This window comes from Rhinolophus sinicus, chromosome 17 (assembly GCF_057876585.1).
Source record: "Rhinolophus sinicus isolate RSI-liver-muscle chromosome 17, RSI-T2T, whole genome shotgun sequence".
Classification (NCBI taxonomy): Eukaryota; Metazoa; Chordata; class Mammalia; order Chiroptera; family Rhinolophidae; genus Rhinolophus; species Rhinolophus sinicus.
The window spans coordinates 79,618,368-79,631,975 of NC_142517.1; the positions used below are offsets into that span (position 1 = coordinate 79,618,368).

The 13,608-nt window shown below is 36.6% G+C and overlaps 1 protein-coding gene across 50 annotated transcripts in view; it reads left to right on the forward strand.

Moving 5' to 3' along the window:
- ABI3BP (ABI family member 3 binding protein) overlaps positions 1 to 13,608 on the forward strand; it is a 259,305-nt gene that overhangs the window by 170,254 nt on the left and 75,443 nt on the right. For 29 of the 50 annotated variants that reach the window (XM_088793875.1, XM_088793881.1, XM_088793877.1 and 26 more), the window contains 12 exons: positions 567 to 647; positions 2,103 to 2,162; positions 2,429 to 2,512; positions 3,715 to 3,774; positions 5,865 to 5,942; positions 6,755 to 6,838; positions 8,122 to 8,181; positions 9,007 to 9,090; positions 9,752 to 9,811; positions 10,592 to 10,675; positions 12,035 to 12,091; positions 13,038 to 13,097. The exons of 5 other annotated variants lie outside the window; for them this stretch is intronic. In XM_088793875.1, coding sequence (XP_088650001.1) covers positions 567 to 647; positions 2,103 to 2,162; positions 2,429 to 2,512; positions 3,715 to 3,774; positions 5,865 to 5,942; positions 6,755 to 6,838; positions 8,122 to 8,181; positions 9,007 to 9,090; positions 9,752 to 9,811; positions 10,592 to 10,675; positions 12,035 to 12,091; positions 13,038 to 13,097 — 852 coding nt within the window. The remainder of the gene's footprint in view (positions 1 to 566; positions 648 to 2,102; positions 2,163 to 2,428; positions 2,513 to 3,714; positions 3,775 to 5,864; positions 5,943 to 6,754; positions 6,839 to 8,121; positions 8,182 to 9,006; positions 9,091 to 9,751; positions 9,812 to 10,591; positions 10,676 to 12,034; positions 12,092 to 13,037; positions 13,098 to 13,608) is intronic. 16 more of the 50 variants (XM_074332670.2, XM_088793889.1, XM_074332762.2 and 13 more) reach the window with 12 other exon arrangements.

Below are 13,608 nucleotides of genomic sequence, written 5' to 3' on the forward strand. Positions count from 1 at the left end.
TGTTTAAACAGTACTGTTTGTTAGAGCTGAGGTCTAAATTTGATTATATATCCCTTACTTAGACCACCAATACTGTATCAATTATGAGACCACTAAGTTTCATTAAGCATCTCACTTTCTATAGTTCAAGTTCTACATAACTTTTGTACTTTGTTGATGTTTCAGCGAATTTTGTATACTATATTTTAGGAAATAACCAAGTGGAAATTATTTGTTCAAGCCTAGTCATTTTAAATTGTAAGTGAATATTATAGGGTGGTTGAACTTCCCTCACATCATCATTGTTTAGCAGTGATTTGTAGCCAGTTTTGGATTAGGGACACTTTCAAGAAATCCATAGTTTCTCATCTTCATTTCTTCAACATAATTTTAATCTATAGCGAACTCTTAATTATAAAAGAAAACCTATTAATATACTAAAGGAGAAAATATCAAACAAAAGTAACAAAGTTCTCACCATTCAAAGAAACTCTGACAAGTGTTAGAAACGTAGAGCCATGTTATATCATCCTATTCAGTTTATGGAGACATCAACACTATAGTAATACTAAATTTTCTTCCTTCAGCTCCAACAACAAAGAGACCCCGTCGTCTACATCCCAAATCTAAAACCACACTCCATCCGGAAGTACCTCAGACCACACTGGGTAAATACGCAGTTTCTGGCTTAAGAAATCCAAGCAGTCTACCCCAGTTGAGACCTTAAATTTTATGCAATAAATGGTATTATACATGCCCTGTATATCGCTTAAGAGTAAAAGCTACCCTGTTGCCCTGAAAATAAGACCTAGCTGGACAATTAGCTCTAATGCATCTTTTGGAGCAAAAATTAATATAAGAACCGGCATTATATTATATTTACATTACATTACATTACATTACATTACATTACATTACATTATATTATATTATATTATATTATATTATATTAAAGACCGGGTCTTATTTTACTATAAGAAAATAAGTAAAATAAGTATATTTTACTTACAGTAAAATAAGACCCAGTCTTATATTAATTTTTATCTAATGCCAAAAGATGCATTAGAGCTGATTGTCCAGCTAGGTTTTATTTTCAGGGAAACATGGTACTAGTTAGGAGAACATGAGATGTCTGAGTATCTCATGCTGTTTGTGTGGGAATCTTCTTCATCAATGATCATTTCATTTACTTATTATTTGATTCCATTCATGTCTTAAAGATAAAGCTTGCTCAGTATTGAGCCTACAGAATCAATTTAAATCGGCTACTTTTATTAATCCCTTCTGAATCTCCATAACCACATTAGCAGCTGTGAGATACATCAGAAGTAGGAAGTATGTGTTATTTCCCAATTGGATTGTACTATAGTTGTAAACTGTCTCTGCATAAACAAATAGAAAATAGCATACAGAAGCATGTTTATACGAATATAAAGTAAGTTCTCAAATGGTACAAATGATATATGCCAGGAGTATGGTAAATATTTGGAGCAGGAAAACATCCAGGATAATTCAAAAGAAAGCAATACAGAATTTGGACGAGGGGAGAGATGAGGGCACCAAAGGCTGACAAACAGGGAATGTGTTGAAGCCGGCATCCCAGACAGAGGATGACTGTTGATGCTCTCTTGTTAACTGGGCTCATAGGATGAATTAGAAGGGAGTCTGGGATGTCTACTCAGGAGCTTAAATTGGAACCAGTGGGCTCCAGTGATTCTTTTCTGCACCAGCACATCCTTTCTCTTCTCTTAGAACTGAAGATGCCTAGTCTGATATGATACCACAAACTGAGAGGTTGTTCCTCACCTTACTGTATTAACTGCCCCTGTTTTCTCTAAGGACTTAGTCTCTTAGTGAGTGTAGTCTCAGCTTCCTTTGGCTATCTGTTGTATGTGTGGTAGGTAGACCCTAGGGTGTCGCCCTACTCCCTATTCCCCTCCATCTCCCACCCCCATAATTTCTGCCTTTTGGTGTTAAAGCCTTTGTGTAATCCATCTTTTCCCTCCCCTTTTACCCTCTTCCTTAGAAGCATTAGAAACCTTATTTTTACTGACAGGATGAATTTTCTGACATTTCATGCATTCACAAAAATCTCTTTGGTTTCTTTTATTACTTTTGATCAGTTCCTGCCACAGTCTTTGAACCAGTTATTCTTAGAACCGACGCTCCAGGGAAGACACTAGGTAATGACACATTATGTTCGTCAGCATCTGCTTTTTCTGCCCATTTCAAACCCATTTCATCACCGTCATAACCACAGCTTCTCCGCTTCACAGGTCTTCTGTGTCATCCTCTGTTGTCATTCAATTCAATTACTTCTTAATATGTTATTGAAGAATATTAAAACAACTCATTCATTTTTTAAGAGAGCCAAGTATAACAAGTATAATCCTCTCCACAGCTTCTGAAACTAAAAACACTCTATTAACCAGAGGTTTTCTTCCTTTAGCTCCCAAAGTGCCTGAACGAACTCGTCGTCCACGTCCCAAACCTAAAACCACACCAAGTCCTGAAGCACCTCAGACTGAACTGGGTAAATGTGTAGAGCCTGGATAAGGAATCCTGGCAGCCCAACCCAGTGGGGTCCACAGGAAGTGAGGGGACAAGTCAGTGTCAGCGGCTGCTTCCACTCCAGAGTAGGCATGAAAACATGGTTGGAGATATCTTAGGTGGCAGCCAAATTCCTTATACTTTGTAAATTGGAATCTTCTCCCTAAATATCAGTTTAATTGACTTATTTGATTCTACTGATCCTTTAAATATTAACTGTGTATGGTGGACTGGAACAACTGCAGAACAAACATATATTTGGGCAAATAGGAAATTATTTCTTGGAAACTATAAAAGTTGTGTAAGTCATAGTAAGGATCTAGGGCTGGAGTGGGCAAACATTTTCTATATAGTAAATACTTGGGGACTTTGTGGGCCATATAATTTCTGTTGCATATTTCTCTCTTTTTATCCTTTTTTTTTTTTTTTTTTACATCCACTTAAAACAGAAAAGAAAGATCATTCTTTGCTTTCATGGGCTGTTTGCAAACAAGCCGTGGACATGATTTGGCCTACGGGCCATAGTTTATGGAGGAAAAGAGGTAGAGAAGTACAGAAAGGAAGGACATGTGTGGAGGCCAGTCAGACAAGGCAGAGGCTTCTGTGACCAATGGATGTGGCCAGTCTTCTAAGTGTCGACCAGAGTATTTCACTGAGGTTGCTGCAGCTAATTGGGCCCATAGTTCACCAGTTCAAAGGGATTTTTGAATGTCGAACTTAGGGATTTGGATTTCATGTAAGTATCATCAGTATCCATATATGGTCAGGCGTCCCCTGAGCACTGGACAGAGTGATACCCTGCCGTACCTCAGATTGAATCAGACTGAATCTTACTTATTTTGCTCTCTTAAGTATCCCAGTGGTGAGTTTTCAGCAAGATGTGTATGGTCTACTTTGGTACATTACTTAGACTAGGATCACCAAAGGACGAGAAACTTCAGGGGAAATTCACAGGGATAGTTATCTGAGTACAAAGATAGCCTCTACCAAGTGATAAATTGATACCCAAGTGCAAAGATACCATATCCCTCAGCTCAGAGGTTTAGTAGTGTTTGTTTTATACTCTGGGCACATTATTACTTTTGTACAACCTTTTCTGAAGAATGTTCTGAGATTATATAAGTATTTAACATCTCATCTTTTTTTTTTTTTTTTTTTTTTTTTTTTATTGTTATATTTGGTCAGTTCCTGCTATAGTCCTTCAACCAGTTACTCCTATAAAAGAGGCTCCGGGGACCAAATTTGGTAAAGTCCCTTTCTGACCTTCAGCAAGTGCTGTTTTTGCTCACCGTCAAACCCATTCCACTCTGTCACCATTCAGTTACATTCTTCACCTTATGAGTTGAACATGCATGCAACAAGTTACCTCTTGTTCCTAAGAGAGCCATGCCTAAATCTAGTTTGGGATAGCTTGCTGTGCTATAACTTATATTAAAATTTTTTCATGCCACCTCATCTTTTTGGATTAACCAGAGTTCTCTCTCTAGGTAAATTTCATGTATCTATGCAAGTGCTTGCTCTTGATCTATGCTAACCAGGCTCTAATGGGGGGGGGAGGTCTTTATACATTCTTTGTACATCCACCTTTTATTAATCTGCCTATTTTGTTGTTGTTGTTGTTTTGTTAACATTTGGGTAATATGATTTTAGTGTATTGTCTAACAGATAATGTGAATCAGGCCAATAAGTTTAAATAACAAGCCCAATCCTTAGGATTAATTTGACTTCCCTTTACTCACCACTTTTATTTAGAAATGACTCTTAACCTTCTTAATGCAGTCAGGGAACTCTAGGATAATGTGATAAAAATACCAATCTTGACTCTGAATTCATCACTCCATTTTTATGTCAATTGTGTCCCCCTCAAATATATTCAAAAACAAAAGATACAGTAGCATAGTAGGGGCTAATTTTTCACACTAGAAAGATACATTTCCTGAAACTCAAGAAAATCTATCAAGCTTTGGAAAACTTAAAGAAGATATTTTTTAACCCTATAATTTTCAGAGCCATAAACTTCGAAGTAACAAAAAGGTATCTTTTTCCACCTCCAAAAACATCCCAATGGACATATCATTCACAAAACAACTTAAAACCATTCCAGGACCAGATGCAGTTGATACTACACCAGATAAAAGCAGCATCCTTGGTTTAAGGAGCCTGGGAACCTGTCACTGGTTGAGAATGTCAACCGACATATCCCCTAGTGAGGGAATCATGAAGAGTCCTTCTCCCTTCAGGGTTGGCAAGGAGTTCAGGTTTGGAGGAGGCATATTCTTTGCGCTGACTCTGAATAGTAGGAGACAAGTTTACTTTTTAGTCTGCAGACTAGTTGAGCGCAAAAACTTTTCCTGCATGAAAAGTCTAGAGAATGAGAATTGTGCAAATTCAGGATTTCTCTTGGGTACATAAATATTAAGTGTTAGACTCATTATATAAAGTCTTAAAGAAGTAAAAAATATACATTTGGGCCTTAATAGAGCAGGGACGAAGTTTGAGCCTTGACATCACATGAGAATTTACACAGGTGAAGAGGTAAGAGTGAACAAAGATGAAAAATAGGTATGTGTAAAGGTAACCAGAGGAGACTGAGATCCTGCTTCTTCTAAGTGTCAGTCAAAACATTTGTATTGGTGATTCTGCATTTGGATATCACCATGGGAAGTTAAGGAGGCTGACATTGTTCTCATGGGCATCAGGAATCTCTTCCTTCCATACTGGATAAAGTTTTCCATCTACTGATAGTTGACAGGAGCTAAACAGAGACCAAAAGTAATGACTGTGTTATGAGATGAAGAAGCCCCTAACTACAGTTTGGCCAAATCTGGACAAAACAATTGAATTCCCTTTGTATTGGTTTACTAGAGCAGCCATGATAATCTAGCACAGACTGGGTGGCTTAAACAACAGTAGTCTCTTACTTACAACTCTGCAGGCTGGCAGCCTAAGACCAAGGTGCCAGCAGGCTTAATCGCTCCTGAGGCCTTTCTCCTTGGCGTGCAGATGGCTGCCGTCTTGCTTTGTCCTCACATAGCATTTCTCTGCACAAGCGTCCCTCCTCTCCTCCCTCTTCTTATAAGGGTGGGTTAGGGCCCCACCCTGAACACCTCATTTAATCTTAATTGACTCTTCCCATCTTAACATTGGAAGTTAGGGCTTCAACATGAGTTTTAGGGAGGCACAACTCAGTCCAGAACTCCCTTCATACAGAAATTTTTTAAAAAAAGAAAACTTATTCCTGAAGCCATAGTACACTGGCAAGGTTCATTTTGAATTGAATGTTATAGCTCATGATACTTTTAAAAAAAAAAAGCACTTTTATTTTATTACTTCAGTTCCTGTTACAGACCTTGAACCTGTTACAGATGTTGAACCTGTTACTTTTACAACAGAGACTTCTGGGACGACATTAGGTAATGACTGTGCCATTCGCCGAGTACTTTTGCTGCTTATTGTATAGTCCATTCAGTCTCCATTCCCTTAGCATGGCTTTGTTTTTTTTCTTTATGAGACAGCCACTATTATCATCCATTGCCATTCAATCACTTCCTTCATCTAGGAGTAATGACGCCTCTTAAAAACAAGTGTCCAGTTGTTTTTAAGAGAGCAGGCATGAGCTTAGTTCAAAACGTTTACTTGTATGGTGCGTTTGACCTTGTCACATTATCTTGTGCTTCATTGACCAGTGTTCTGTGTTTAAGCTGAGTTTAAAACAAATTGGGATCTATTTCTTATCTTGGCTGACCTACAATAATAGCTGATCTTATGTTCCTTTGCACATCTAAGTTTCTAGATTTTTAAAAAACTATTTGCATGTTATGTTGTTTCTTTGTTGGTGCTTTAAATAGCGATGTGTTTTGTTACTATTTGACAATAAGGGATTACCCAAATCGGAAAATTTAAATTACTGGATCTTCCTTGGTCTGACTAACTTCCTTACCCCTTGCACCACAGTTGAGTACTACGTCCCAATCATTTTTCCCAGTGAGAAAGTTCTATGAGTATCTGATTACAAGTGCTGCTCTTCATTACTTGAATGATATGAGTTTGCCCCCATAGTACCCTCAATGCTAAAAAGAAGACACATTGGCATAAAATGAGTAAAAATTGTAAACTACGAACAATTTCCTGGAACTTTAGGAAATCTAACGGGTTTTAGAAAAACCTTTCCTTAGTATCAAGAGCCATAAGACCTAGAGTAACATAAGGCTTTTTTTTTCTTCAGCTACCAAAGCATCAAAAAGACCCCGTCGTCCACGTCCCAGACCTAAAACCACACCAAGCCCTCAAGTACCTCAGACCAAACTGGGTAAATGTGTGATTCCTTGGTGTAAGGATGAGCGCTAGTACTCTCGTGGGGACCCAACGCAGTGCCAAGCTCTTATTTTCTCTAAATGTGACATCATGAGGCATAGTCTGTCTCCTTGCCCAGGTGTCAAGAATATGAGTATGTGAGATACAGTGGGTGTCCGAATACCTTATTATTTCTATGTGAGAGTCTTCTTTGATATGCATTTAGTATATTTCTTACTATTAAATTCCATTCAATTCGTAAAGCTTCTTTAGCAGAGCCAAAATATTCATTTCAAGTAAATAAATTTTAAGTCCCTTGCATATTCCTGGACCACTATTGGCAACCGCGAGTGATATGTCAGCTGCAAGAGACCTGTTTATTTCTAAAACAGTAAAGTTGCGTATATGTTTGCATAATGCAAACAGTAACTATTGACTTTGCAAAGGAAAAGACCAAGGTGGATTAGACTTGGACCTTGGACCCACTATAGGATTTGAATGAGTGGAGGGAAAAGTGAATCAACAGAACTGGACATGTGAGTAGGTGAGGGTGGGTCAGCCATAAAGACAGTCCAGTCTGCAAAACAGACTGTCCTACATCTAGATAATCAAAAAATTGCTATTGATGATGCTGCGTTTGGAAGGGTCCATGTGGACAGTTGAAAGAGGACCTGACTCAGGAGCGTAGGTCTGATCACCTGTCTTTCCACTTTTTCTGGGCTTAAGCCAGGCATATGCTCCACTGAGTATTATAGACTGAGTGACTATCTTTACCCTGCTCTCTTACGTGACATGGTTTGGACAGAGAACTTGGACTCTTTCCATACTTGACTTCTTGGCAAGATCAACATAGTCTACTTCAGTGATTTATTTTCATATCTATTTCAAACTTAAAACTGTCTATTTAACCATGTTGACCTAAACATAGTAGTACTCATTTTCAGCTTCTATAAAAGTACAGGTTGATCAGATTTTTTATAGACAATTTCTTTTCTAAGTGTGCATTAGGTAAATGCATAAAAACATTTTCCAGAGCAGAGTTTTCTGTATCAGTTAGAATCTATTAGTTAAGACGGAGGAGAACTTCATGTTGATTTCTTTACAATACTCAATATAGTTCAAAGGCTAAGGCTAAGACTGACTGTGCCTGTAGTTTGGCCAGGTCTTCAAAGAACAATCATCTACTCTTTTTCTTTGTATCTATAGAAGGATGGATGTATAAGTAAGATTGTTTGGACCTAAATGTTTTAACTTTTTGTATATTTTAAAATCTCTTTGGTTTCTGTATTTTTTGGTCAGTTCCTCCTACAGTCCTCGAACCTGTCACTCTTAGACCAGAGATCCCAGGAACAACATTAGGTAATGATACACTGTGTTTCCAACAAGGCTTATCCTGATAATTATAAAACCCAGATTTTCATCTTGCTTCATGTGGCATATTATCATTCTTTGTAGCCATTCATTTATATTTTTCTTAAAATTATCAAAACTGTTAAAACAAATTACCTGCTGTTTTTAATAGAATCAGTCAGGCCTGAACCTACTTTAGGACATTTATTTGCCACATAACCTATTTAAAATTGTGTCATGTCATTCTTTGTTTCATTTAAGCAGTGTTTGTAAGAAAACTGGTTTTAAAACATATCATGGATTGCTACCTCTTATCTAGACAAATAAAACCATTAACAGCTATCAAAGAGTCAAAAGGATCCATTTATTGCAATCTATATTTCTATTTTTTTAATTTGCATTTATTGCAATCTATATTTCTATTTTTTTGTTTCTATTTAGGTAATACTGTCTTCTTATTTTAATCATTTTATAGAAAATGTGCCAAAAATTGAAAGATTAAATTATAAACCTCATATTTGGTATAACTGACCTTAATTATCCATTAAAATTTAGCTATGGTTCTTAACCATTTTTGTTGCTTAATCAAGCCTCCCTATGAGACTTAGATTATAATTATTAATCTTTATTTCTTTAATTAAAAAGTGATTTTTGTCTTCAAAGAATTTTCTATGATAAAAGAAGATATGAAAGGAGTATATTTGACAAAAATCTCAAACCAGAAAGGCAAATATTTAACAAGTTGTAAAAAATCTAGTCATGTTTTCACCTTCGGTACCTTCCAGAACCAGAGATAATGTAGTTACATAGTAACCCAAGAATTTCTTCCTTCAGCTTCCAAACCATCACAACGGACAGTTCGTCCACGTCTCAGACCAAAAACCACACCACGCCCTGAAACACCTGAGTCCAAACCAGGTAAACCTGTGTTCCTGGTTTACAGTCCCAGCAGCCTAAAGAGTGGGAGCCTTGAAATCACCACAGTACATGGATAAGTGGGAAAATGGGGAGGAATAAAATCAGAAAGACTGGATAAAAATAGAGACTCACCAGAGGAAAAAGTCGAACTGCAATACTAGTATAGAGAATGTCTGACTTCAAGGAGGTTAGTCAGAGATTTTCTGGGTCTATATCAGTCCATGGACTCCTGTGGTGGCAATGCTTAGGTACCTGATGGAGCAGTTGAGCTCTGATCCATTAGACATCAGCAAGCTCTTTGCACATGAAGGAATGCTCTTTCTTTGGTTAAAATGGAGGTATACCCTATCTGATTCAGCATACTGAGGCCTCAGTCTCTTTTCAAAGATAAGTTCTCAGCTATACCCACACCTCCCACTTTGACTTACTAGTTAGAATCAGATAATCGAAGATGGAGGAATAAGGAAATAAGTGCCAGACTTAGGTATGGCCAAATTTTAGGAAATCAGCTGTTTACGTTTCTAGTGTAACAGTTTTCAAAAGTTTCTATATAATTCTTGAAACTATACTGTACTAATAGTAAGATTCATTTTGAAGTAAATGTTTCAGTTTTCTTTCATTTAAAACAATCATTTGGTTTATTTTTAATACTTTTGGTCAGTTCCTACTGCAGATTTTGAACCTGTTACATTCATAACCGAGGCTTGGGTGACAACACAAGGTAATAACAAATTGTGATCCTCTATAAGTGCTTTTCTTTCTCATTGTTAAACTCATTCCATCGACCATAACTACAGGTTCTTTTGTTTCATAAGGTTACATGACCATCCTCTGTTGTCACTCCATTATATTCTTCATCCTAAAATTATTAAAGATTCTGACTCTTAAAACAAGCTACCCCTTGTTTTTAAGAGAGCAACGCATGAACCTAATTTAAGTCATCTGTTACACATGTAACCATCTGACATTGTTTTTTCATCTTGTACGTTTTTTAACCAATGTTTTGTTAAAGCTGGATTTAAAAGGCAATTCCCTTGACTCTAATGATTATTACGGCGTCAGAGACTGTCTTTGTGGATCTAAAGGTCTACTTTTTTAAAAAAATTATCTATGTGATATTTTTGTTCTTTGATTGACATTTTAGTTAATTATGTGGACTAATTTTAGTAAGCTGTCAACAAGTTTGTATGTGCCTCTAACCACATCCATAATATTTTAGCAGTTATTCTTACCCTTATGCAATAGATGAGTCCTACGAATGATCCGTCACTTCTTGAATTAATAATTTTATATATGACTCATCCCCAATGAAATTTCAATTGTAAAGAAAGACATACTATTATAATAAGGGTGAAAGTTTACAAATTAAAAAGTTGAAATGACACATTTCCTAAAATAAAAGGAAATCTAGTAAGTTTTAGAAAATCTAGAGATACATGTCATACTATCCATAGCTTCTGAACTACAGACTATGTAGTAACTGAAGATTTTCTTTCTTCAGCTCCCAAAACATCAAAACGGACCCGTCGTCCACGTCCCAAACCTAAAACCACACCAACTACAGAGGCACCTCAAACCAAACTGGGTAAATGTGGGTTTCTGGTTAAGACACTGAGTCCTGGCAGATTTTCAGACTCGGGGATTGGTGCTCATGATGGGAGTGATAGCCTGTGTGAGCGCTCTGTGTGGGTGAAGGCACAAGATGATGTGGGGCTCTTCACACTGTTGAATTAGCAAAAGAAGTCATGGTCGGGGGAGATCAGTGTGGCAGCTGAATTCCTTATGCTTTCTGCGTAAAGATCTTCTTTTTTAATATGCATTTTAGTTATGTTTTCTAATTCCATTATGTGTTTTCTTATTCCATTATGTTCTTCTCTTAAAGACAAAATGTCTTAAATAGGACCAAACCCTTTTAATTCAAGAAACAAGCATTAAATGCTTTCCATGCCCTTATAGCCACATCAACAGCTGTGAGACTATCACAAAAATAGGCAGTTTGTTTTCACTTCTCCGTCTGTAGTATACTCAAAGTCAAAACCTGCCCCCATATGAAACATTCCAAGATTGAAGCAAAGTTGTGTGTCTATGCAAATTGAGCTTGTTTTTTGCAGGGGCTATAAACATCTATGAGCTTAGAGAGAGAGAAGTTTGTGAAGGATGGGAATAAGGAATTGGAAAGAAGTTGGGTCTTAAAATCATGGAAATAAACAGAGGCAGAAAGAAAGGGGGTCTAGAAGCCAACCAGAGGGCACGTGCTTCTGGAACAAGGGAAGTCCTGCTTCTAAGCGGTGATGACGGTGCTGTTTGGAAGGGTCCATAAGAGCAATTAAAATCCTTCAATGTATGACTCAGCAGTTTGGATCTGACCCTAGGAGCATCAGGGGTCTTACCTATGTAGGATAGCATATTTTTGTGATCACAGAACTGCTCTACTGGGCCCCACACATGGGGCAGATGTTCCTTACCCCAATCTGTTGAGTGCCTTTGCCTTAAACATGGTTCACTTTGCTTTATTATTGGCTATGCCTCCTTTCAAACATAAAAGCTATTTTTGTATCCATGCTTATTTAGACATGCTATTTTCTTAAAGCTTCCACAGAGAAGCCAACAATTGCCAGAACGGTTACATAAGTATATATATATATTTGGTAAAATGTTGAAATACGTTTCCTAGGGCAGTTTTCTATTAATAGTTGGGATGAGGTACTTAGACACCCAGGAGAATCTCGTTTTGCCTTTATTGAGATACTAACCCATTGTGTAGGCTGTGACTGCCTCATAAAAGAACATTTACCGGGCTATAGGGTGACCAAATCTTTAAATAACAGTATTTAATTAAAAAAAAAAAAAAAGTAAATTGTTTACACCTATTGAAGCAATAGTGTACTGGTAAGATTTAATTTGCTGGTTTTTCACACATGTTTATTTCATTGCTTTTGATCAGTTCCTACAACAGATCTTGAGCCTGGTACTCCTAGAACTGAAGTTCCAGAAATCGTGGGTAATGAGAATGTGTGTCCTTCCAATAGTGCTTTTCCTACCCATTGTTGTAGCTACAGATTCTCCTGTCTCTTAAAACTATTTCAACATCCTCTGTTGTCATTCCATTACAATATTTATCTTGATATTATGCTAAGCTCTATGTCAAGTTATCTTTTGAATTAGGGAGAACTGAGCATAAACTAATTTCAGGACATCAAACTGCCATGTAACTGCTCAAAATTGTGTCATGTGATCACGTGCATTTGTTTAAACAGCATTGACTATTTTAAGCTTCATTTCAAACATGAATTTTCATCTATCCCTTATTTTCACTGTTTATATCTAATTAATTGTGGAAATACCATGTTTTCAGTGAATGAAGTTTTCAGTTAATTATCAAAATTCAAAATGTCTTAAAAGTTTAAATGATAGTGTAGGCTGACTCTACTTTCATGACAGTGTTTAAAATAACGTTTCTTAAATTTTACTGAATCAAGGACCACTTCGAAATTTCGATGAGCACAGTTCACTCATTATGCATTGATCCTTATGCTTTCAAAGATATGAACTCATTATTGTACTGTGATTATTTAAATAGACAAAAATAGTAGACATTTATCTCAACTTGTACAGAAGGGCAAGTAGACTAAAGAATGCTTTTTCCAGTAGAGTAAGAAAAGTATTTTTTTATAAATGTGTAAAAAACTTGTCCATCACAGTCTTCCACATTAGCAAGAGTCAGGTAATCAAAACATCCAGGAGAACCTCTTGTTGACAGCAGTGATATTTCGCAGAGTGCAGTGCTATGTCTGTCTTATGAGATTAATTGGTACTGGGTCATCAAATCTGTAAAGAATCCGTGTCTCTTTTCTCTCGGGTCTAAAGCTTAAAAATTGACTTCTGAAATTAGTCTTCAAGTGATTTTTTTTTAAATTTCTTTGGCTCATATTATTATTTTTGGCCAGTTCTTCCTACAGACTTTGAACCTGTCACTCTTAGAACGGAGGCTCCAAAAACAACATTAGGTAATGATATTTTGTGTTTCTGATCAATTTTTCTGCTCATTGTCAACCCATTCCATCATCATTATAATCACATTGTCATCTACTCAAAGGACTGTCTCGTCATCCTTTGCTGTCTTTTAACTTTTTCTTCTTCTTAAGTGTATTGAAGACTGTTAAAAAAGTTACCTGTTGTTTTTAAAAACTACACATGGACTTAGATCAGAATATCTGTCTATCATGTAACCGTATTTGAAGTTTTGTCATGTACTTCTGTCTAAATAATGCCCACATTTAAAGCTGAGTTCCAAACAGTCAGTAATGTCTATATCTTCTCTAGACCAGCTAAACATAAACATAACAATTGACATAGTATTGGATTTCTTAGCATATTTAAATTTCTTAGTGCGAACCTAAGATTGCTTGACCTGCAGTTTGGCTATAGTCCCTACCTTTTTATGAAGTTAGAGATGTACAAGACTCTTCACTCCTTGACTTAATTTTATGTGTGAGTTTTCTCTCTCAAGAATCTTCA